Here is a 27363-nt window from a genome sequence, read left to right as displayed (position 1 = left end):
ATTATCGAACATTAAATGTAACACGTCATCAATTTATTCGTATTTGAAAAGGACACCAGAGAGAAAGAGCGTTACGAGAAATGACAGTCACTGACACTGTTAGACGCCATTCCCAAGTAGCATAGATCATAATGTGATGTGTGTCTTTATGAAAATGGGACTCATGGGGTGTATTATCCACTCGCCCTCGATTTGTGGATCCTACTAGTCCATGACGTCACTAGCGTCAACAAACAAGTTATATTATGCGTTAACAAATCCTTTTCACATTTCATATGCAGAGGTTAATGGATATACACTTACCACATAACGGTGTGTCCTCACGTGTAATCCTACCGTTTACACATTGACTGAAAAAAAACAAAGTCAACATTATAATGACATCTGGATTATGACAAACATGTGCAACAAGATCACTTGATAACGACAATACGAAGTAAAGTGACATAGCAGAAATGCCCGGATGTCAAGACGCCCGCAGGAGAACAAACCTTAAACTATGTATGACATATGACATCTTCCTCATCTGTGTGATGTATGCAGTATTGGAAGCAATTAAATGACATCAACAATCGAACAAAAACAAGTTTGAATCTAAGTGGAGCAAATATATGTTACCAACCAACAATTTAGACCCCTAAATAAATGTACGAGCACGAGGATTTGAGAGCTGTCAGTTTATATTTGACTTTCAGTTTCTGTGTGACTCATCCCCACTATACTCATTAAAGCCGGTGAACGTTCAGAGGAACGCTTTCTCTATGGGGTCAATCTAAACTAAATAAAAACTGGTGTGAATATATTTTGAATAGGAACGCATAATATGAATATAAACATAATAATGAAAGCTGTTTAAGGTCTTGAATCCCTAAAATGTAATTAATTTATATGGAAAGCTAATAAAGATATGCTTCCAAAAGTTCATTTTCATTTTAAATAGTTTCTTACGCATTTTAACTCACCATGCATAACACTCGTCGTTAATATAGTAATCACCATTTGGTATATAAGCATTATTCACATAGCAGCCCAAAGTAGTATCTGTCGGTACATCAAATATAATATATTAATATTCATAATTGAAAGAGTAAATTTATACTGTCCATACAATTGTGCAAACTGAATTATATTAAAAATATTTTACCATCAGGACAGCACAGAGAATATTTATAGTTGGTATCTCCGAGACAGGAATACCCGAATGGACAGTCTTCTATAATAATGGATCCCGTTTGAGGAGTGGTACCACAAAACACTGTATAACCATGCGAGGTCAAATGAACACCACCGGTACATGGATGCACATCTATGAAAGAAAAACTTTATAATATAATTTCATTTATTTATCGCAAGCCAATTTGACATAATACATGAAACACGCTTGTTTAGACAATAATAACAATGTTGTAAAATTGACTGATACTATATCCATGAAGAAGTACTGACTTCAAGATCATTGGAGCTAGATTGATCGTGAGGAAAATCATAAAACTTAATAAAATTTCTAAAAAAAAATCTGTATGATTTGATTGCACATGCTGTTAATAAATTATTAATTTGCTTAACTAAAAATGGATTAGTTTAAGACAGTGATGTGTAGAAGTCTATTCTAAATTACATTTCATCATGTGATGTAGGTTATGTAAGAATTTATAATATTGTGTCTTGGTTACTGTACATGAACAATCAAACTCCGTGCATTAAGTGCTCTGGTACCATGATAATTAAATTACTTTGCAATTTTACGTTCACAAATCTCTGAAATACGAGACATCTTTTATGAACATAGTAATGATTGATAAACGATGAACTAAAAAAGTATTAAATTTAAAGGATTTTGTGGTGGAAACTTTTAAAGGAACTCACCGCATACCTGTACAATGCACCTAAACGCCGTGCCTTGACACTGACTGAGTAAAGAAAGTAAATTATATATTCAAAATAATAACACATACACAAATCGAACAGAATTCACTGTCGTGTTTACTTTATATTACAATAAACGTGAATATTGAATGAACCGTGACATTATATATTGCATTGTACTCGTACATACCATAGGACACAGTCTATTATACGATAAGCACCATCTGGCCAGAATGAACCATCACTCATAAGACACCCATACGGCTCTACATAAAATGGGGTTAGCAATATACAAACGTTACTCCTATTGTTAACCAAGGCGAAACCGAGGTAGAAAATAAGTTATGATGTCATTGACATTGTATGTCCACTGTTTCTGGGGTGAACTTTGTTATTATTATATCGACTAAAGCACATATTGAAATTTCATTGTATGAGTACTACAATATACATTGATATCAAATTCTCACTTGTTACAGCAACCTTGCAACAATCATCACAACATTTTTCAGAGGTACCGCAGTTCCTGTCACTTATGCACGGGACACATATTTGGTCATCATTACCAATTCTTGGACATTCGCCAAGGAGATCTGAAAATAACAAAGTACGGTACGACAATAGCATCAGAAGTAGGAATATTTGATAAACGCGTTTAAAACTCTTTAGCCCAACTGTGAAGAGGAAGTATAAAAATATACAGAGTACGTGTATTAAAGTAAGAAATTCAAAGCTTCCGTGATTATAAAACAAAACAAATCTTTAAGAAAACCAAAGCTTCAAAATAAAAGCTATAAGGTTTATACAAACAGCTGACGTGTGAGTGTTATGGGACTTATTTTTATAAATGAAGTGGTGGATATCTAGCGTAATTACGGTATAGAAAGATAATAACTAACAATAATAATTATAACTAACTTTGTTAAACTACGAACATGCTGAACAAGGCAAACACATCAAACAAATTAAGGAGCAATTCCAAATAAAGTTCTAAAAGATGGATATACATCGTTATTTGTTGTGCCACATTCCCACTCATGTTTTGATATCAAGATCACAGGGTGTATCGTTTAGATTTTCAAATACATGTCAATAGTTTGTAAAAAGCTTAATGAAATATTTGATTTGTTATTAAAATATGTCTATACGCAGACGACACTTTTGTTGTTCTAAGTAATCAAGCTTAGCCGGGATAAAAACAGTTTGACAACATGATGCGGGCAATTCTCAGCCTGAAGACTCGAATCATGATTGCATCTTTATATTTAAGTTTGTTACAATCTCCTTGGTAAAAAGTGTAACTTTGGATGTAGTGCTATTGAAATCGTAATATTTTACGATATAACAAGAGTGAACATATACTGGAAAATTCTTCAGTACGGTTTATTATATCCAAGTCGTATTATGAGGTGAAACATCAATGATATTGACTCATAGTTGTATTATTAACTATTTTTGACGTATTACAAAACATACACTTTGATGATTACCACGTCGATCTAGCTTGCGATTAACTCGAATGCATAAATTGAGCTGTGGATTAATGAACAACATTAAACCAGTAAACAAAGGTAAGCCTGCTGAAACATTTCTGTGTTCCAATGTTGCAATAACATATCCAACCATAAATCCTCAAACAAAAGTCTTATAGGGAAATCTACAAGTCAAGAACACAAAACAATTGATTGACAACCATTGATAAAACGGCACACAAAAACAAAAGTAAACTACATAGTCAATACATAAGATGGTACTCAATGATATAATCAGTTATGGTATAATTACCCGAACAATCCAATACATTGCCGTCAGCATCATAGTATATAGCGTTACAACCACCGCAGTAATCCGCTTCACATCCAGCATAAGGAAGTTCGCATGACGTCACATCACATGGATCCACTAAGCAGTTAACCAATGATCCATCGGAACATCTCAATTCTAGAATAATATTTCAAATATATGAAATGACTTTCAACAACACAGTCGTCACTACAATCTATATGATGCTTGATATACTTCATAAACTATTGTTATTATAATAGTATTTCAAACTAATTTACAAACATTTCACTAAATAGGATCAAATCTTGGAGGTAAGAAGAGAATCAAGGAAGATAAATGGGCTTCAAAGTATGCAACCATAGAGGTATGTACCTCCATGATGCAACCAAGAGAAAATATGAGTTTGTAAAAAAAATGAGCCCGAGCTATAATATATATATATTATGATTGCAGATTAGGATATAATTTATATCACTATTAATCAAAGCTCTCCAAATATATTGATATTGATTTGGATAATATCTTATCCAGGCCATCACTTCACACTATCGATATTTGTAACACACCGTGTAGTTTTAATTAATCAGGAATATCGTGTTAATACGTTGAAACAATGAATACAAATACTCACCAGCAGTGGCGCTTATTATTTCAACTTGCTGGTATGTCGAGAAAAAGAAAAGTACGGCGTTAAATTTACACTGAGGAAGGCAATAGATGTGATATACAGCGTGAATTTGAAAAGGCATGTGTAATCAGGACGTAAAATGTATAGAGAGTAAAATTGTTCTTATACTACATACACTTGTGTTTTGTACTATCTAATGTTTTTTCACTTAGGTATTGAAATGTTCCCAATATACAGTGTCTTGGTAACGTGCATTCAATTTAAGCTTCTATCGAAACTAAATTTTCGTTTAAATGGCCGAAGACAATCAGGGGGAATATATATACAACAACGGAAATGAGTATTTATTTAATTATACTTACCCTTAAACCGCGTGCATTTGCACATGCAATTACGCATGTGTAAACTACCAATAATAAACTTAACTTCATGTTGCAGACAACTGAATGAAAACATGGTGAAAATTTTAGTGTGATAAAAAACGTAAATTAATAAAGGCGATAAAATAAAGCGCACCGATTCGCGGAATACTATGAGCAACAGCCAATGAGACTATACTAGTACACACCCAAGCAAACTGATTAATATTTGTCGAAAGAACATACGTCACCGTGTAACTCATTTCCACATTAAGTTCATTGCTGCCGAATACAATGCATATTAAAATGTATTTATGTTTTGATACAACGAGCGATCAGATTTAAAGCGTAACGAATCAGATTATTATTTCTCTGGGTCTGAAGTTATACATACGTTAGGATTTTCGTTAGTATTTCGTTACTCGTTTAAAATTTACATGAAAGAACGTACTCTCGCAGAAGGATATCAAATAGAACACCTGATGGTTGGTTGGCTGGCTGGTTTGTTCATTGCAATTCGGATTAAGCGTAAACATTGTTTATTTAATTAACATATTACACAAATTGTTTTTCATTGCGAGGTATAGCCTCAAGGGTATGTCCGTCACTATGTTGACTTCAAAAACATTCACACTGTGCTGAGACAAATACAATTCGGGTTTTTACGAAAATACACGATGGACAGCGAATCAATATTCAGTTAACGCGTTAACGCTGTAGGTTTGCTTGTTCGGTAATACTTTCAGTCCTTATTTTCTAAGCTAACAACTTCGATATTATGAGTCTACGATGCGAAGTACCACATCGACCGAGTGTGGATTCATACCACACTAGCTAGTCACTGTAATGACAGATTGTTGTTAACATAGGGAAAACCTTATAAAAGCGCGGGAATGTCACATTTTTTAAGTTAATTTAACTCGCGTAAAAATTCAATTTTGACAAAACTTTTAATGATAGGAAGATTCAAATAAATACGTTGTAGTCATTCGTGTTTACGAATTTTAGAAGCATCTATCTGGTCAAAAACATAGAAAGGCCGACAAATCCTGAAACGTATGCAATCAGAAATGTTCGAGTACAGCGTAATGCTGGTTTATTTTTACCCATGGCAGAAATCGAACAATTTGAAATTTGAACAGACCTTGGCAGTAGGTCTGTTTTTGCTAGCTGAGATTTGAAATGTTTTCATTAGTTGTAACGCATTTTAGTACAAAACATTAAAATACTGTATTGTTTTTTTTCCGTAAAAGCCCCGTTTTTTCATATAATTTATGCAAATGTGTCGATGTCACGGTCTATTGTTCACGTTGGAAAGCAAAAAAAGAGATCGGCGATTTAGCCAGAGATTGCGTCTCAAAATCGCCCTACGTATATAATCACGAATATTACTACATAACTGTCTTATTGTGAAATAAATAACCTTAGCAATCGATTGTTTATATTCGCATAGTATTATATGAACACAAAATTATTCGAATTTATACGTATCACAGTAAAAATATTAATAGAAGTTCGGTTTTAAATGTGTAATTTCGTTCTCGCAGTACAGTAGGACTGCCATGTGACTTAAGGCCGTGACACCTAACTTCATGTCAAGTCTAATGCGTGCTAAGTAAGTAACACATAAAGTACGCATCTACTTATTAAATATGCACCAACAACATTTCATAAGACTAACCTTAAAATTGGACCGTCATCTGCCGTGTGTGTACTATGGTAAAAAATCGCTACTTTATACACTAATACTTGCTTTGTCGGTACATGAAATATTGATTAGTTATCAAAATAATAATCCAACTCTTATCGTTAATAATACGGATTTTTCAAAAAAATGCCAACACATGTTTGTAATTTATGAAAACAATAGATGTAATAAAATAACAAAGTGTACGCCATACGGTCCTTGAGAGAACATATTGCATCTGGTTAGTGATTAGTTTGCTTGTTTCTCGTTTTTTTTAGATAATTAAGGATTATTAAAGTTTCAGGAAAGAAAGCAAGTATGTTTGAGGAAAAAGTTAATTTCCAACTCTATTATTTGCGTGGGTGCAAAGTTATTTATTCTTCAACATAAATTACAAATACATAGTAAAATTGCACATGCTGTACTGCGAGTGTATCGGTCGCACTATCACGTTTGGTTCAATTATAAAAACATATCTTTTCAGTTATTAATCATGTTTTTAATAGAATCCCATGTGAAATAGGTAATAAAGGGTTTTGAATTATGATTGTTGAAAAATTCTGGATAATACGCATACTGGGTTTGTGATGTGCGTATTTTTGCAAATTTTTGTTTTCCAGTGGCGTGTTATGTAATGTGATTGACTAATTCACGGTTGACATTTAATTCAAGCAAACAAATAATTAAACAAAACATAGAATAGTTACTTGCGCATTTATAAATATCGCGGCATTTAGATATTTTAGAAACGCAATAAACCTAAGACAGCAAAGTAACGCATTTGAGGTTGAAATTATTTACGTTATTGTCTGCGTTTTCCATATTTTTAAAATTCCACTTCGAGACCATATGAATCCATGTGACGTAGGCATGATATATTAAATAGCTGTTGGAACATTTCCATTCATAAAAAAACGGTTTATCTACAAGCTTGACTACAGATAACGAAATGACAGATGAATTGATGACACAGGAATGTACGTGTCCTCCGATACACCTGTGCTACAAATCGCGCCACCTAGCGGCGATGCAACACAATAAAAGAAGAATCCCTTTTCTTTCTGAACACGAGTTTTGTATCGTCGTCGCCTGTTTTTCAACCTATTTTTTTGAGAACTAGTTTATATGATGAGCGTTAGTAATAAAATATCCAGTAAACCTGTTTTGCTTTGTAATTTTTATTACAAACAAATATTTGCCGCTGGCTTTTTTGTTTCCGTTCGGTGTTTGGCTGCATTCCCATGGCGTGGATTATATCTGCTGACAATACGTCTACGCATTCGTTATTACGTGTGCGCATATTATGGTTCAAATGAATACAGGCGGCAAATGAATACGTTGGTCGTTTCTAGCGGGCGCTTTTTACATGTATGTTTTATGTGTCAGCCTACATGTGTTGCCACGTCATTACAATTGTTGAAATATTGTGTTTCTAGAATAAAAAATACTACAGTCAGTCTTTGAATCCGAATCAATGGCTCATGCCGTACATATAGTCTCGCTTGTCAGACTTTGAATTTGCAATACTCGATGATACTGGATCCCCTAGGGCACCACTCGCGTTGAAGCTGCGCGACATCGTGCTCTTGTATTACCATTCCAGCTATACAGCCAATATTTGTATTAACCAATTGCCCAATATATATATACATAATGTTATCCAAAAATCTACATTCTCTGTAGATAACTGGATCGTTATTTGATGCAGGGAATCTCTTCCAAAATAACCGATTCTTGTTTTCACCAGCTGATTGACATTCACGTAGAGCCTCTTTAACGACCAGCATTATATCTATATATTCTGTCCATTTTATGTGCATGATTATTTGGTATTATTGACACAACATCTAGTAAACAATAAGGAAAATAAATTGCTCTACGTTAATGATGTATCTATATGTACGACTGACGAGAAGCTCAAAATAAAATTTACAATAAAATTTTACATCACAATTAAACAAACGAATATATATGAATATATATATGAATATATATCCTACATTCCATGAAGTGTGAGCTGTAGCTCAATACGTGAATTGTTCACATGACAGTTTACACGCTGATTTATTTCAGGCTATTTTTTCTAATTATCACTGGATCGGGATTGAACGGAGGCGTGATGCTGCATAATAGTGCGATGTATAATTAACACACAATCTTAAGTGGTCAAACTTAACCAGACTGTATTGCAGATTCCACGTCTTAACAAAATCTCACGGAATTCCTCAAAAATTTACACATGATTTACTATCGACAGGATAACGTAATTAAATATCCGGCGACAATATCCATAAAAAACAATACTCTGTGACCCCAAACCGTTTATCGTCGGGATACGCTGTATATTACAGGACGGATTCGGTGTACTGTATCAATTATTAATAGTTAATTAATGGTATTCAGATTGTAATCCTGCAAACAATTTCGTTTATAATATATATCCCTGTACCACGACTTGTTAGCCTGCATTATGCTTTCATCTCAAATACAGTGGTGTACAATGTTCCCATGATGGCATCCTCCGAAATATTACATTTCAATATACATATACTCATAATCTCTGAAGTATATTCATATACTTACGAGATTCTGTCAGGCAAAACATGTTGCGTGAAATTCTCGTGTATTTTAATCTCTGTCCAATTTAACTTCCGGTTTATTTTGTGACGATAACGAAATGTCTCACTTTTTTGTAAAACCAAACTGGAAAAATAAAAATAAAACTTTGCGATAAATATTTGTTTATGTTGCGACGCATTATGATTAGCAGGATTAGTAGTATAGTTTACACATTGACACCTATTACGTTATCGTCACCTTTATCATTTATAGTATTGTTTCCGTGACTTTTTCGGGCGTGTCGTCAACTTCCATCGTTTGACTATTGTTATCATTATCACCATTTTCATTAACCCTCTTTTAGCCAATATATATTTTGTGTTATCCTACCGACACCATAAAAAACCTTGTGAAAATAGAGGGCATTTTTGCCTGATACCTTAAAATACCATAGCCATTTTTGCACAATGTCTCTTTTGGTTTTACATCTCCCAAACTTTAGATTATGGAATATTCTTACAACTTGTATGCATTATATCTATTATGATGTCTTTTATGTATTATACTACTTTTATGAAATACACGAAAGGTATTTTTCTAGTCATCACTAAAAAATCACACATGGCTTTTTATGGATTGGACCATATTGATGTTGGTATGGATTTATGGTTTATTATGGTATCAGCTATTATGGACATTATGGTTTTGTTATGGTACAATTTGTTACACTTGGATTGAATATGGTAATTTATGGCATTTTATATGATACTTGATTGTGAAATGGTATATTATGGCTTCAGATTTAAAATTTTATGGTAATACATGGTGTCAGACTTCACTAAACCATGTGTTACTATACCATCAAGATTTCATTAAAATTTGATACACAGGTGCAAATCTGTTTGGACTAATGACATATGTTTGCTTCTATCTGTCCAGACGTTTTTGTTTATCATATTTATACTTAGTTTTTCTTTAGCCAAAATATATCAGTGGTCAAACTGTAGAAATGTTCATTTCTTTTGCTAAACAAATTCTTCTAGTGCCGCTAGTCTATAAACAAATGAAGATCATTAACATTTTCAAAATGACAGCTGTTTTAGCCCATGAAAAGGTTACTACACGGGCAGTACATGTAAATGCTAAATCTGTTGACATCATTTTGAGTTTCAAAATTATTCAGAGTTTAACAGAATTTGATCGTCGCATTTAGGTAATTATATTTTCTCAAATAAAAACCTGAAGCCATATATCACCATAACATGGTATTTTATGGTCCAATGATTTCCTTTCCCAATCCATAAAAACCCATATTGTCTGGCAGAAAACTTATTCCTTCTGAAACCATAAAGTACAATATTTTGTGGTCCTGAGGTTATGATAAAATAAACGTGTATTCCCCAAACCATATTTTACCATAACATGGTATTTTATGGATCAACGATTTCCTTTCCCAAGCCATAAAAACCCATATTATCTGGCTGAGTACTTATTCCTTCTGAAACCATAAAGTACCATATCTTTAATTATTACTGTAGCCATATAATGCCATAAGATAAATGCCCTACGTTCTGCACAATCTGAACGCATAAAATACCATATAATTGATTTTAGACTGGAAACACCCCAAGTCATACAAAACCATATTTTGGGGGGCAAGATTTTTTTGCCCCCCCCCCCCTAAATTCAAATTCTCAAGTAGCATAGTTACTTGATAAACCATGACTTACTCTTTTAGGCAAGTTTACTTTTATCTCTGGTTTCATGATTTATTAACACAATTCACAGCTGTCATGTTTATCGTAATTAGCATATTTTTGTGTAACCCTCCTCTAATCGTACAATTTAATTTATGTGTCTGAATTTCATGAAATGAGAAGACAATATTCTATTCTAAATGGAAAACCAAGTTTAATGTCAATTTGATTACTTAAAAGGCAGTATTTGACAATTGAAATTGGTTGAAATTACACAACAAGTCTTGGCTAGTTAGTGCGAAATGTATGCTGGGAAAATAGGTGTCCATTTTTCACATGGTATTTTATGGCGTCGGTAATGTCGTTTGCTTCATCAGTTCTATCACGAGTAGCAATAGTAGACTGATCAACAGGTATTGGTTCAGGGTAGGGGCGGGTTTTACTATTTGGAATAGAATGATCGCGAACTGGGTCGTTTGAAGTTTGCTGTTGACTTACTGGGCAGTTTCTCATAATATGTCCCTTTTTTGACACCTGTGACAAACAATATCATCAGTTGACAAGTAGATACGATATTGCCGCTTCTCATGAGTGAAATTAATGACACCGTCAAGTTCATTATTGTCGCACAACATATAAACTTGGCGGCGAAAGGATTTGACGTGTTTCAGCTCGTGTTGTTTGAACCCCAGTGGAATTAAGCGCAAATTGCTAACAACGCGGCCATACTTTGACAGTTCAGTTTGAATAATGTGATTTAGTATATATGGGAGTACACCTGAGAGAATTATTTTAGTGGCAGGTTTAACAAGGGGTTGCACATGGGTAAAGCAGTCTCCCACTGACAGACCAGCTGTACAAACAGTTTCAACAGCGTTCACAGAGTCGAGAAAAACAATAACACTTCCGCTCATTCGGGAAGCGGCAATAATATTCACAGGTTTGAGAATAGCAGAAATACTTTTAACATATGCTTCAATTGGTATCCCATCAATTGATTCGCATTTCAGACCATGTTTACGTGTTAGCCCTGCAAAATGGTTAACACGTGTACTCGCCGTGGAGGCCGCCATCTTGGAAAAGCCCCACGAGGAGCAAACTAAAAGTGAAAAACATAATCAACTAAAATACGGTAGATTTTTACCGAGAAAACAAAATGAATAAACGGCAGTAACTAAGAAGTATTTACAAAACGTATTGGAATAAAAATAGTCACTTACTAAGTATTTGAAGCAAAGAAAACGTGTTTTTGCACAGCTCTAACAACGCATGGCAGTCATGCGTAGTTAGTTAGTTGGTTGGTTAGAGTAGCTGCTTTTCACCATTGACACGCAGAACGCCGCAAACCAAACGATCTGACACATACCGCGCGTGGAACTATGGGAAAAGTGGTCGGAACTATTTCCACACTGTACCAACACAGATGGCGCTATTCGGTTGGTTTCCGGCGATCTGCTTGTCAATACAGTATTGAGAAACATTAGACCTTTAACCTCGCAATTTACATACATTTTAATGTTAATAAGATAAGGCATGCTGATGAGTGTTGTGCGGTATTTTAATTGATCAATTCATTAAAGATTCAATCTTGCTAAAAATAAGGAGAGAATGTGTTAAAAACAAGAAAAAAATACTTGTATATAGTTCCGCGGAAGAAACGCTGAATAAATGGTGGATTATTGATATTTAGCCTTCAGAGGCTAGTTATGCGTCATAAGACACAGGTCTGTGCTGAATAGCGCCACCTGTGTTGACACAATGGCTTTTCACAAACAATTGTCATAGTCAAATGATATAGTATATTTGATTGCAAATAAAAAATAAACAAACTAAGAAACACACGTGAAATTGTACATGATTTTATTACAAACCTACACCATCATGAAATCCCATTTTAACACAGACCAAAGGCGGAATTGCCAGAGAGGGCAGCAAAACTAAAATTAGTTTCAATGTCATGGTATTTCACTAAATCTATGATGATATACCGATGAAGTTTACACTTAATAACATTCTCTTGTATTTTTTTTGGTGTTTTCTATAAAATAATTTATCATGTGAGTGTACACATGGCGAAAGACGGGTTACAGCGTTATAAACACGAGACGTATGTCCCTTGCAAGGGTTATTTCGCAGTAACACTCTCTCTAAATATTTTATTTTATTGAACAAAACACCAGAAAATAAACAAGATACTGTCCGCAAGTCTAATTGATTTACTGTTTAATGTAATTTTCACTGATTCATTTCATGATATGAATAAATTAGGTAATTATGAAACAGTAAATGCTACTGATACAGGGAACATTTATAAAAGTATTACCGTCACGAGGAAATAATTTGACATCATCATTATAACAACTCTTCATCTGTACTGTATCTCAAATCATATGTTACTACGTGCCCGCGTAATTATAAAATCTACTAAACAAAATGTTAATCTTTGGAGTATAGAAATGGAATAACATCGCAAGCCCATATGTGTTTGATTAAGAGGTGACATAACTATAACTGACATACTCGAATTTACCTTTAATAACAGGCCATGTTTACTTTAGCTATTACAACACGTATATCGTATGGTGCGCTTATACTACCCAACGCCGTTGCTTTACATTCGCGTTTGTACAGTAAGGCGGAATGTCGGAATTTATTATCATTTTAACGTCAACTATTCTATTGATACACATATAAATTTATATGGATAATTTTAGGTAATCAAAATGCGGACGCTACCAGTTTTATTGAGAATATCGATTGGGGCAGCGTGTAGTTTTATTGTATGCAGGGCTGTGGTGAGTATGTCATATTATAGAGCATAGATTAGGTTTCAGAATATCTTTCTTAAACATCTTTTATCCAAAAAAATAACATTGTGATTAATATATACATTGTTATCGCACATTTCTGTTATACTACATGTTATTGCAAAATTAAACCGATTACCCTCTCTCTCTGGCCCGTGTATTTGTATATTGTCAAATTACTTTCATACTTATACAGTGCTCATAAAATGTTCATTTCCAGGACACATTCACCTGCCCCGGCGGTACCAACTCTGTACAATGTCTAACGAACCCCTGAGGTTGATTATTGTGGGGATGTAAGGCAACATTCATCGACGATGATGGTAGCGTATTGGACTGCTCTGGTAATAACTATTATACGCTGACAGGCTTTAACAGCTACATTATAATTCATTATATATATACTATCCAGATACAAATTAAGCTAGTCAGAAAATAAACAAACAAACAAACATACAACTAGTTTCAGATGATAATATATTTGATATGATATGTTTTTTTCAAATATAACGCTCAGCCATATTATTATGTTTGTAGAAATATATACCCGATAATCATGACCGATTTCTTAAGTTCACCTATTAATTCATTTTCAGAACAAAATGATGATCCATGTGCGACAATAAGATGTGGATTTTATGCACAGTGCAAATGGGGTAGATGCGTCTGTCCATTCGAGTGTTATAAAGGGTATATACCAGTGTGTGGCTCTGACGGTAATACTTATCGAAACGAATGCTCAATGCGTGTAATCGCCTGCAAAAAGCAGCAGCATATGCATGTACAACATATGAACAAGTGTCAACATGGTATGCATATAAATATATATATGTCTTTGAATAATCAGAAGTATTCGGCATATTGCATATTATACGCACGCCCAAAATTACAGTACTTCCATGTGTTTGTTCTCGTTAAATCATATATAAACCAAACTTTGTTCTTTTACATATTTCAGCGACATACGCGACAGATGCCATTCCCCAGGACACGTTCATTTGCCCAGATGGTACTAAGTCTTTACAATGTCCAACAAACCCCTGCGAAGTCACTCAGTGCGAGCGATATCCATACGCACGATGTGAAGTTGATTACTGTGCGGAATGTAAGGCAAAATTTGTCAATGATGATGGTAGCGTACTGGATTGTGCCGGTAAATTTAAGTTTGCATATAAGCTGCCAGGCAGGCTATAGCATTTGCATTATGATTTGGTATCTATAGTAACTGAAACAAAACGAGGTGGTCAGGAACTAAATAAATAAACAAACTTTCTAGATATACAAATAAGACAAGGGGATATGATAGTTTCATCTACAAAAATAAATAATCTGGAGCGGATAGACATTTTTCTGAAGCATAGCGCTTAGCCACTGTATGCTTTTGGGAATAAATCCCCGATATTTTTTATAGTATTTCATGTAGTGTGGCTAGACTAAAATTTAGTGACTGATTGCCTTATATTAACTAATTTAATTCATTTTCAGGACAAAATCCCGATCCGTGTGCGTCGATGAGATGCGGATTTTATGTGCAGTGCAAATGGGATAGATGCGTCTGTCCATTCATGTGTTATAAAGGGTATATACCAGTGTGTGGCTCTGACGGTAATACTTATCGAAACGAATGCTCAATGCGTGTAACCGCCTGCAAAAACCGACAAAATATATATGTACAGCATATGAACAAGTGTCAGCATGGTATGCATATATATATATATATATATATATATATATATATATATATATATATATATTTACAGTTTCCCTTTGATTAATGAGAAGTATCCGACATATAATACGGAAGTGCACAGCCACATTTCCATCTGCATAATATTGTTCTTTATAGTATATCCTCAAAATTTATATTTCATGCCGTACTGTTATACGGCGCACAAAACTGTACGAGTATAAGATGTAACGTGTATGTTCTACGTATGATATAATTATTTTGTATTTCACAGATAAGAATCGATGTACAGGTTCGTCACATTCAGGTCACTGTAGAGCAATGCTACTACGATGGTATTTCGACCAATCAACGGGAACGTGTGAACCTTTTATCTACTCGGGGTGTGGAGGAAATAGAAACAGGTTCTGGAGCATGTGGAATTGCAAAAATGCTTGGACTGATTTGCAGTATTGTAATATCTCTGCCGCGGGGTTTTTCATCTTCTTGGCTGTGAATTTTCACTTGTAGAAACTATTGATTGCCCTTTATATAGCAATGCAGTTATTCACAAGTAGTTTTACGAGTGAATCTTGACAATGCCATCGGATACCACATCGCAACAATCGACCGATCTGGAATATTCATAATGTAATATTTAACACATTAAATAGAATCACTCAACACAAAAATTATGTGAAAATCAAGTTTAAACTCAACACATGTAATAATTTACTGAATCTACAACTCATTCAATTGAATCGAAAAACACATGAATTACAAAGTAGCAGTTAACTTTTTAAACTGGCATTACACGTTTATTTCTTTATTTAACTCTACCAGTCAATGTTAGAAACTGGGTGACTATCATTTGTTTTTGACTGAGTGTCATAAGATGAATATCTAACTAATGCATAATTACTGAATAAATACAAGTTTAGTAATTTGTTAAGCAAATTTATTCTTTGAAAATTACAATTATAATTCTATGTTTAGCTTATCTTCAAAAAAGCCGACCAAGGTGAAATTGCGTTTGTAAAAATAATTGATTATTTATTTATTAATCAAATAATTTATTACTGGGAATTAGACATATTTCACAAAGCGTACTCTACATGTGCAGGTTGGTAAACATTAGTGTTCACGTTAACAATTTACCAGTAGTGTTGCATTTGTTTTGCCAGCTAAAATGTATGGTTATGGACACTGTTTAAGATAAATGCTATTTGGGAATGTGGCGATTGTCACATAACATCAGAAGCAGCCGACACCGACAGGTTTGGTTTTGAGCATTCAATATCTTGTAATTCATCAAAGTATAGATGCAGGTTTGTGGGCGCATGGATCAATTACATTTCTGTTTTTGCTTTTTTATATTTAAACGGCGATTTTGGAGCTCAAACAATACAGATCATATTAAATTTGATTGTATATGTTTTATAATGAAATTATCTACAGTTTAGTTATTCAGTTGGTGAGGGGGCTACATTCTTGAATATTTTCCGGAGCTTGTATCTATTAGAGTTGCAATCTGTCACACTATGTAAGTGATGGGTTTTGACGCAAAATAAAAACCATTCAGGTTTTATTATAGCATGTTTGTTTTCAAACCATGATGTATAAATACTTGATTAGTCTTAATCACGTGATTACTAACCTACTGAATACAAGTGAATAAAACATAGTGTGAAAGTTTTAAAGGGACTAATCCGAACCCAAGGAGCTAATTAACTATAGTAGCGGACAAATGTACAAACCTTCCGCCAAACGTTATATCGCTGCATCTACAGGCCTTCTGCATGTAGCATAATAAGTAGCTAACATTTGAGAGCACAATGATAAAACAGATGTACGTGCTAATGTGCATGGAATGACACTTGTGAAATCCGCCCTTAATTCTATGAGTAAAAACTTTGTTATTTGAAACGTTTATTGGTTTTAGAATTGAATTGCTTACTTCAACATGCTAATTGACAAACAAAAGATACTAATGCCAGACTTTTTTTATTCCTTGTTTCTCGAGTTTTTATAAGTCATTTTTTTGAGGCGGGGAAAAAAATAAAATTAATTCTTTTTTTTCCATTAGATTTGTGTGATTCTCAAAAAATTGTAAGTGAGATCATTGATCGGAGAGAAGAAATGAAATACAATTTTATTCTAGGTATAACCTGGTTGGCAATGTACCAAATGTGGCACAATTTTCAGCATAAATGAGGGATTTCATGGCGTAGTAGCCTCAAGCAGCACGCAGAAAGGTCAATACCCGAGGTTCACTGTCAACCAACGAGCATAAAGTATATTTCTGCAGAGACTTCGGTACTTTGATCATGATACTCCCATCAAAATGCAACTTGGATTTGTTAGGCGGCGGGCGGAAAAAAATGAAGATAAAAATATTTTTTTTAGCAATTGTTTGCACTTACGCGAGAAATTACGCTGAAATGAAATTTTATTTTTATTTCATTTTCGGCTCCAGTTCATTCGGCGGGTTCACGAAACAAGGGATAATAAAAGTCTGGCCTTAAGAATTGTGAACAAATAAAGTAACCTAAACAAACCCCTTCAGGGAATTCAAATAAATATGAACAAAATAATATTGCCGTGATAAATATGGTGGTAAACAATATGTACGTAAAGATACGACGCATGCGATGTTGATCACACCGCGGTAATTCAGTCCAACGACGAGCGGTGAATAGAAAACTGTCTCTGGAAACTCAAGGCTGTCCTAATGAATATGCAAATTTGTAATGGACCGATAGCACGCGCTGGATAAACGCAAAGAACCCTGGGAATGTGAAGAAGAGTAGCGCGCAATTAGCTGACGTAGACCAAAGGCACTTGTTTTTGGACCTGTACTCAAGTAGTGATAAAATCGGCTCAATATTTCAATATTGTCACTGGTTTTCCAGTTTTCTCTGCCCTGGTTAATTTTGTCGAAGGTAAGTTCTGTTTTGTGTTTTCATAGATGGGTATGAAAGTTTTCGTTCCTCGAGTGTCTGATCTTTACTACTAATTGTGATCTGCACGACCAAACAACTACCGCCAAAAACGCACAATTTTCTGCGTTCCACCAATTGTAGTTTTTGATCGTTGTTCAGACACTTTGGATTTCGTATAAACTTATACTCTGATCTCGAGGTGGAAATTCTTATATCCCTTGTCGCTAAATTACGGACAGATCTTCGGCGTCCGCCTTGTCAAACTGACGGTAAACTTAGAATCACAGAGTTTTACTAACATCCTGTTGTATAATTTCTCATCTTGACCATCAGCCTTGCTATCATTCCTTTTCTTGCAAATTAAATCATACTTATGCATAAATTATCCAATCTGAGCTTTAATATGACATATTCTTACACGTTTAAATAATAGAACTGTGTGGCGTGGATCGCGTGGACGGGTTTCATGTTCTCTGCACGTAATAAGCTCGGTTATTAAGCATCCTTTTTTGGGGATGACCGGTGGCTGAGGGGAAGACGTGTAGTGGCGTGAAGCTAGGTGATTAGGTGCCGTACGCGAGCGCCGGTTCGAGTTACTCACGCAGTACGTATTTACTATAATTAGACGTAGTCTTTACCTTGCCGTTTATTCGGTGTTATTTGCTTACTTTACTTCCTATGTCGACAGCATACAAGGCATCTACACTTTGTATCAGATAGCTCTGTCATCTGTACATTGTATGTAGATAGCAGCATCCAAATACTCACAAAGTCTATTACAAAATAAGGCATCTACACTTTGTATCAGATAGCTCTGTCATCTGTACATTGTATGTAGATAGCAGCATCCAAGTACTCAAAAAGTCTATTTCAAAATAAGGCATCTACACTTTGTATCAGATAGCTCTGTCATCTGTACATTGTATATAATAATAATAATACATTTTATTATACCGTAATAAATAATGACAGTTCATCTTAAGTTTAGGTAATAAAATATAGAAAAGTATATATTTGTTGTATGCGAAAATTACCCTAAATACTAAAAAGTATGTCTCTACACTTAGTGGCTGATAACTGTGTCACTTTTATACAGTATGTTGATAGCTAGCATCACTTAGGGACAACATCAAAAGTTCAATGTAGAATAAAAACTAAATTCCTTTAGTTTTTTCCCAAATCCCCCTAACCCCACTGAAACTTAATTAACAAATATTGACCATGGCGTCAGACTACATTCACCATTAAATACAAATTAATATTCGGACAGTATTATGGCATAGCAGTTGGGTGTCGGGTGGGTGTAAAAGGACTTTACACTCGGACCAAACCATTTTCTCTTCTTGGATGTGTTTTTTTAGCCCCGCTGTCGACTTTGTCGAGCGGAGCTTATTATATGAGTGATTGTCCGTCGGCGTCTGTCGTCCGTGTCAATGTTTTACTTTTTCGACTTCTTCTTGAAAACTGTAAGCCTGAATGCTTTGATACTTGGTGTATATGTACCCTGTGTAGACCTCTCCCAGATTTGTTCATTTCGTGATGATATCTTAAATTCTCTAATTTTGGTGAATATTTTTGTCATTTTTGGTAAAAAGTGATATTTTCGACTTCTTGTTAAAAACCAAAAGTCCAATTGCTTTGTTATTACATATATAGGTACTACATGTGGACTTTTCTCAGATTTGTTCATTTTGTGATGATATCCTCAATTCTCTAATTTTGGTGAATATTTTTGTCATTTTTGGTCGATAGTGATATTTTTTTACTTCTTGTTAAAAACCGCAAGTCCAATTGCTTTGATATTACATATATAGATGCTAGATGTGGACCTTTCTGAGATTTGTTCATTTTGTGATGATATCTTAAATTCCCTAATTTTGGTGAATATTTTTGTAATTTTTGGTAAAAAGTGCTATTTTCGACTTCTTGTTAAAAACCGCAAGTCCGATTGCTTTTATATTACATATATAGATACTACCTGTTTACCTTTCTCAGATTTGTTCATTTCGTGATGATATCTTCAATTACCTAATTTGGATGAATATTTATGTCATTTTTGGTAAAAAGTGATATTTTTGAATTCTTGTTGAAAACAGCAAGTCCGATTGCTATGCATACTACACATATTGTTCATTTTCTAATGATATCTTCAGTTCTTTAATTGAAATGTGCATTGCTAACAGCGGAGCTATCTCAGCCGAGAGGCTGCTTGTATATATTCATTATACATAATGTTATAGATATATACTTGTTTTCAAAACGGCTGATTTTGTTTTAATTAAAGCTGTTCCAGAGCAATATCTCTCAATATAAATAAGTACTCGTTTCATGATCAGATACAAATGTCAATAATTGTTATGTTAAACAATCATCATAATTATATTCCTGACATGTTTATATTCCAACTACCTGGTATAATAATATAAACAAAACTATAAATCTTAAATTTGATAACTAACAGGGACTGTGTCATGCATGCATGGCTTATTTTATGGGTGATTGCCTGTTGACATCTGTCTATAATTTCTGCTACTCTTGGAATCAAACTAAAACTCAATGCTTTCAAATTTGATATCTATATAGGCACCTTGCCTGTATCTATTTGATTTGTTTGTATCTGTTGAAAACTTTTTTCTTTTCTTCTTTTTCAAAAATCTGAATGTTTTCTAAATTGGAATGTAGGGCTAGACATTCATACTAGTTCTTTATTAGCCCAGGGCTAGTAAATTCTGGCATGGAACAGTAAAAAAACATTTGGAGTAGTCTGCCAGACTACCTTAGGTGGACCTCTGTCAGATGTGTTCATTTCATCACGATATCACCAATTCTTTATTTTTGTCACTTTCTTGAACACTACCAACATGATTGCTTAGATATTTTAGGTTTACCTTATTTTTGTGTACAATTTGTTCGATGAAGTTAGGTTGACATATTCTCAACAGCCTGAACCGCGTTTTGTCTTATGGGCGTGCATTGCTTGACTTGGCTACCACATTTGTAGGACAGCAGAGCTATTTTGACTTTTAGGTCTTTCAATTATATACCGGTACGTGTTTTTAAATACTTTTCCCATCTTGTTTGCAAAATTGTGTTTCTAAAGTAGATAAAGATTACCGATTCATTTTGGAATCATCTGACATCAATGAAATTTTGAAGTTTTCTTAACAAATAACTAGATTGCTTGACGTAAGCGGGAACCTAGCTTGGATGTTAGCTTATTCCATGTGGAATTCAATATATGACCACAAGTGATAATTTGACGTCAACTGGCTTGTGGGAACATTTAAACTTGAAGATTACTAAAAACATATTTTATTATGCTTTTCCACGTAGCAAGTAATAGTCTATGGGACAGATGGTATTGGTCAGTTGTTGGAGATAAGTACATCTAATAATGTAATTATCCATGATGGTGATGGTACTTGTAAGAAGACACAATGTCAATCTCTCCGTATAAAGAAACATTGTAGGTAAGTGTTGATGATTTGTTTGTTTCTGTGTTCCAATTTGTTTAGCCCTCAGCTTGTCATAGTCTGGGGCATTATGGATTATACCCATCCCTCGTTGTATCTCAAGTTGGTGAACTGAACTTGGTACATATGATGGTATACAAATGTCCAAAATTTCATTTTAAGTAGTGCTAAATGGCCGACAGGCGACCATATTCAACCCCAAAACTTTCTAAAAACCTAGATTTTATGTGTAAGTTGTGCAGATTTATTCCATTAAAATATTTTGTTCATACAAAAAAAATGCTGTGTCAAAATTGCTGCATCAACTCATAAAAATCTTGATTTTTTAGCGGTAAGCGCTTACCTGAGCACCCCCCTCGAAAAAGAGTGCAAAAGAAAAATTTGATTCATCACGGGACAGATAACGTCTTTGAGGGAATATCAAATTACGAAATTAGCTGTGTCGTCATTGATTTTCACAATGAAGAAATTAATATTAATTACGTACCACCAGAATTTACGATATTAAAAACATTTGAAACTGTTGGAACACAGTCAAAGTCAAAATTGTCATATTAACTTCACTGACGAAAGTGTCGGATCGTACGCAAACTCTCGATGAAAATCACTTTCCGCCATGATGCATATGCAAATTTGACCTGCAGCAGCGTCCTTTGACCTAATGTGTCAAGTTGGTTGTTAACCAATCAGAATACTGTGTTGTACTGACACAATTCTTCGGAAATTCCCGAAGACTTTCCGGTAACGCAATGCGGAATTGAATTATCGATATCGAAGTACGATCTGTTGGAATTATTTTCAGTGAATAAATGACATGGTTTTTCCAAAAAAACTAGTAACTAGCCATTTTTGAGAGGTAAACTGAATATGGCATGAAATATTTACCGCATTTTACTTGTATTACCGGGTTATTGTCAAAGCGTAGTTTAAGCACGGTTACCATGTTCTATGCATTCACAACATGTTCAGTTCATGTTCACAGCGATCTATATCCACGCTGTATCATATAAAACGATTACCAAGATTCGTTATGCAAGACCAAGTTTTAAATTACTTGCATTTTGAAGGGGTGGGCGCTTTGCCGAATGTGACCCCAAGTATAAAAATTGCGCAAAAGTGGGGCTGCCGCTTGCCCGGGCATGGGCGCTAACGCGGTCGAGAACGGTAGTAAAATAGAATATTGACTTGGAAAATAAAACGATTTAAAAGAAAGTTGTGCAAAGTTACAGTACTTTCGCACAACCTCCCACCCGCTTCCGCTTTCCAATCACCTTTTTCTCACCTTTTGCAACCGATTGTTGAATTCGGACAATTTCCTCTTTATTTTTGACCGTGCAAACCTTGAAATATCACTGCCCACTTGCTCGCATTTAAAATTCGGACTAAAAGAAAAATGTCTGAGGTTCACTTTGTCTTATAATTGTCTTTCTGGTTTTTATAGATGTTGAACAGCTGACAAAAAATCAAATACTTTTTGTTTTAACTATCTATAATTATATGCATGCAATCTGACTCTTTGACCTCGATTTGGCTTGGACTGAATATTTTATTTTAAACAATATTCTGACGTGAAATACAAAATGTATTTCAACACAAGTGCGACATGGTTTTCTGGGTTTTTTTTCCTGATTGTTGAGTCTTCGCAATGTGTTTTTGACTCCCGTGTGCGAAGCACAAAAAGGGAGTCTTTGCAGTTAGTGTGTTTGTCTGTGTGTCTCTGTGTGTGTCTGTTCCACTGATATCTCAAGAACCATACATCGATTTTTGATGAAACATGGTGCATATATGCTCTGGGCAAATGTGCAGATTTGATTAGGTTTTGGTAAAAATCTATGCATATTAATTACCTAATATGCATGATAATTAGCTGATTTTTAGCTGTTCCATGATTGTTCCACTGATATCTAAAAAAACACTTTTGGATTTTGATGAAACTTGGCACTGTAGATGCTCTGAACTAATGCAGATAGTGCATTAAAAATACCATTTGACAGAGAGATGGCCACACAGCCCTGTCATGTAGTCCCAAACATGAATATGACTTCTGTGACAAAATGTCAGCACTAGCACTTGCAATTTGCACATACAAAAACATGTCAGGAGAGACAACATTGATGTCCAGAACTGTCGCCTGTCTTGGTTTCTCCAGACTAAGTTTAGGATGGGCGTCGATCAACACAATCAGCTGAGACAGGACAAACATTGACCGTAACTCATGGGAATCATGTCCCGTAATGATGTTGTAACAAAGCATATTTGACGTTAATTGAAGGGTCGTCTTACCATCCAATCTCCGGTGTTTTTTTAGTTTATTGTGCTATGACAGGCTTTAAAATTTTTGCTGAAAAACATCGGTATATTTTGACAAATGGATGGGATTTGATCTCAGTTCAAAAAAATAATACTAGGCTGATATACATTAGAGTCCATGGCGAATCAGTTTTCTTTGCAAGTTGTGAAATAAATGAAACCGGAGTAGGGTCGACGATTTTCAGCCCTAAAGGACTTCCGTGTGAATCCTGAGTTTGGAATTGTTCATTGACTGGCCACCAAATATATAAGATGAAGTCTAATAAATTATTCATTCATGTCAAGCTCTGTTTGATTTTTTCAGGGCATGTGGCCGTTTTTAGTCGAAAATATTATTTTGTGGGAACACCTTTACAGTACGTATAGACCGAAGTCATTCACTGATCATGACTTTATTTTTAAAATTGAAAACTGTTGACCAACGTAGATCTGGTATCGTTATTTTAGGAATTAATTATTATCATTTCCTCGTTTCTCTGCTCTGTCAAAAGGAGATAACTATGCTTTTTGTCTCATTAAAATAAAATATTACATCTAGAACAAGCACCCAAAACATGTAACAAGAGGTCCCAGTGCAGTTGCTTTGACGATACAAGTGTCATACAACTATTATATTGGAAGTGTCGTTCAGAATTTAATAATAGTTAATACTAGATAAAAACCACCATTTCGACCATTCATGTGCCAGTGATCAGTGTTTGGGCGAGCGGTCGGTGTTTTTAATGAGTGAGTGTGCGAAAAAAAAGCGCGATTAAAATGCACATCTAATTTTTACCTTGCCTGTATCATCAAAGATGGAAGGAAAAGGCATATTAAGGGAGAAATGCCTGTCGCCGTTTTTACTGTCTGCGTTGTTAATAATTAATATGTGCACAATTATTTCACTAAATCTATTCCAAACTTTATCAAACTTAGTCACCTAATTCATCAATATCAAATCTAATAAAATATTTTGACTGTTTCTACTTGACTGATCACTGGTGATACACATTCAAAGGTCGCTGATCTCAGTTGGAATATGCATTGTTGTATGTGTTCAATGGAGTAAATCATTTATCTTGTATTAATATAATTGGTCATGTATCGCCCAAATTCCATGGGAATACTAGACTGGGTTTCAATGCCAACCCCTGGTGGGGTTGCACAGTCTGATATACATTTTCAAACCTACCAATAAAGAAATTAACAAAAACAATGCAAAAACAAAAAAAAAACATAAAAAGCAAAACGTTGCAACCACATTTTGAAAGGAAAATTGTACTCAAAAATATATATTCTGTAGTTGTCACAAACAGTTGTCACATAATGAATATAATAAGGCAGTTTATATTTGTCTCAGTAAATGTACACTTGTACAAAATACTAATAAAGATTTTCATTTATCTTGCACGAATCTGTTCACGTCTGAATGCAGCATTTTGTTTTTATGCTAAAATATCTGAATTGCTTTGAATAAAGCTGGAAATTATGTCCCTTAAAATAATTGAACAAATTAGGCAGCAATGTTTTTGTAAGATATTTACATCAATCAAATACATTCGGTTGACTACTTTCTCAGTGCGGTTTCAGTCCTAAAACTATTAATTATGCATATTCACATTGAAACAAACTATGATAAAGGATAGAATAATATACAACAAAGGGCAAGGTCACCATGTACTTTATGTGGGACATATGCACATGCAATTGTTTAGTGATTCGATTCAAAATGGCTGACTGGCAGACATCTTGTTTTTTGGACATGCTTTCTCAGTTTTCATTCAAAATCGGTACATAGATCATACATGTTACGATACATGGCCATGACAATTTCTTCCGCAATTGGATAAAAGATGGCCGACTGGCAGGCATCTTGTTTTTTTTAAATGTGGTATCTTGGACATGCTTTGTCAGTTTTCATTAAAATTTTGCACATACTTTATACATGTTAGGATACATGTCCATTTTTTCAAAATCGGATCAAGGATGTCCGATTGACAGCCATCTGACTTTTTGGCCTTACTACTATATTTCTAAGATTTATGTACCATTTTCATTCGTATTTGGCACATACATGATACATTTCACTTGGCCGAATAAAGGCTGTTTTTATTTTTGGCCATAATACTATATCTCTGTCACCCATGTATCATTTTCATTGATATTTAGCATGTCATAAATGGATACATGTACATGTCAATTCAATTTGCAATTTGGCGGCCATCTTGTTTGTTCATAATGTGATAACTTAGACATGCTTTCACTTGTGAACTATGTTTTTCTTTGCTATATCTTAAACTGGAGGGATCGTCACGCAACACGTGTTCGATTTTGATGTAAATAAACAATCTGTTGTATACGCCACTTTGGACTCAAGTTTCAAGGACATGCTCGCAAAAACCCCTCCACTTTAAGATGACAAGCACAAATAAAACTTTCACAAATTTAACGGGGACTGTGTCATTTTCAATGACTTGTATTATAATATTCATCTGTGCTGACAAGACATGTATCTTATGTATCTGTTTTAGGTAGACTTGAACATTGCACTTGACTTGACATGGAAATACATGACAGATAATTATGAAGAAGCGCAAAATAGTTTTTGTTATGTTAAAACTGAAGATGTGTATAAGTCTTTCAAGAAAAATGCTGGAATTTCATGTAGAAAAGATGACTTCTGCAATTTAATGTGCCGGTATATAATAGGGAAGGAACCAGGTTTTGTTAATGTCAAGAAGACAAAGCGAATGTTTTGTTTTCTACAGCTCAAAAGTCAATTTGCAGAAAAAGAACCTGCTGCTGATCAGTTTGGCAGAGAGATGTCACTGCCAACAACAAGCAACCAAATAGCTGTGTCACCTTCTAGTTCACCAACCAGCTATGCAGAATGCTACTCCACCATTGATTCAGAATCGAGGGATTCTGTTTGCAAAGTTGTAAGGAAAAGGAAAATTCAACAAAATGTAGGAGCTGTATCACCTCAAAGGTCATCCACCTATGCAGAATGCTACTTCAATACTGATTCAGAATCAAGTGATTCTGATTGCCCAGTTGTCAGGGAAAAAAATGTATCTCTGATCAGTGAAGACGAGGAAGGCGAGCATGACAACAGTGTTAGTGATAAAAAAATAGACCAGCCACCTCAAATGTACAGTGCCCCTTACAGAAAAGTCCAGAAAGAGGGAGTGTTCTTCAACTCTTCATTATTCTTTGCATCAGTATTATATGGAAAACCGAATAAATTGATTCCAAAATACCTATGTTCAACAAGTTTTCAGTACTACTTGAGTAAAAAGTCGACCAATCCATCAGCAAGTCTCATTGTATCCACGGAACGAGTAAATATATACAATAAAACATCTTTATCCACTGATTACAGGACGAATGCAGCAAGGGCATACACAGTATGATGTTTTCCTCCATTACAAGTGGGATATTTTGCTGCAGAAAAGTGTGGTAACGATACATTCTTTGGTGACACTTTACCACAGTTTTATATAAACAGTGAAAGAACCAAAATTCTCTTGACTATTGCTGTGTCATTTGTATGCTGATGCACAAGCATGTAAATGGGCAGGACTATAACCATGCTTTTGTTGGAT

At 34.6% G+C, this 27363-nt stretch overlaps 1 protein-coding gene across 1 annotated transcript; it reads right to left on the bottom strand.

The window, feature by feature from the left end:
* Positions 1-271: 271 nt before the first annotated feature.
* LOC146739402 (uncharacterized) lies at positions 272-11962 on the bottom strand. Its single transcript, XM_085502762.1, has 10 exons — positions 11802-11962; positions 4642-4721; positions 4283-4310; positions 3652-3807; positions 2337-2459; positions 2057-2132; positions 1867-1910; positions 1145-1306; positions 963-1041; positions 272-350 (listed from the first exon to the last, which is right to left on the bottom strand). The coding sequence occupies exons 2-10, from the start codon at positions 4708-4710 to the stop codon at positions 272-274; spliced, it is 816 nt and encodes a 271-aa protein (XP_085358888.1). The 5' UTR covers positions 4711-4721; positions 11802-11962.
* Between the last annotated feature and the right edge of the window lie 15401 nt (positions 11963-27363).

This window comes from Saccoglossus kowalevskii, chromosome 8, assembly GCF_978046115.1.
Source record: "Saccoglossus kowalevskii chromosome 8, keSacKowa6.1, whole genome shotgun sequence".
Classification (NCBI taxonomy): domain Eukaryota; kingdom Metazoa; phylum Hemichordata; class Enteropneusta; family Harrimaniidae; genus Saccoglossus; species Saccoglossus kowalevskii.
The sequence above is the reverse complement of the archived record's forward strand: the minus strand, read 5'-3'. Positions and strand labels throughout refer to the sequence as shown.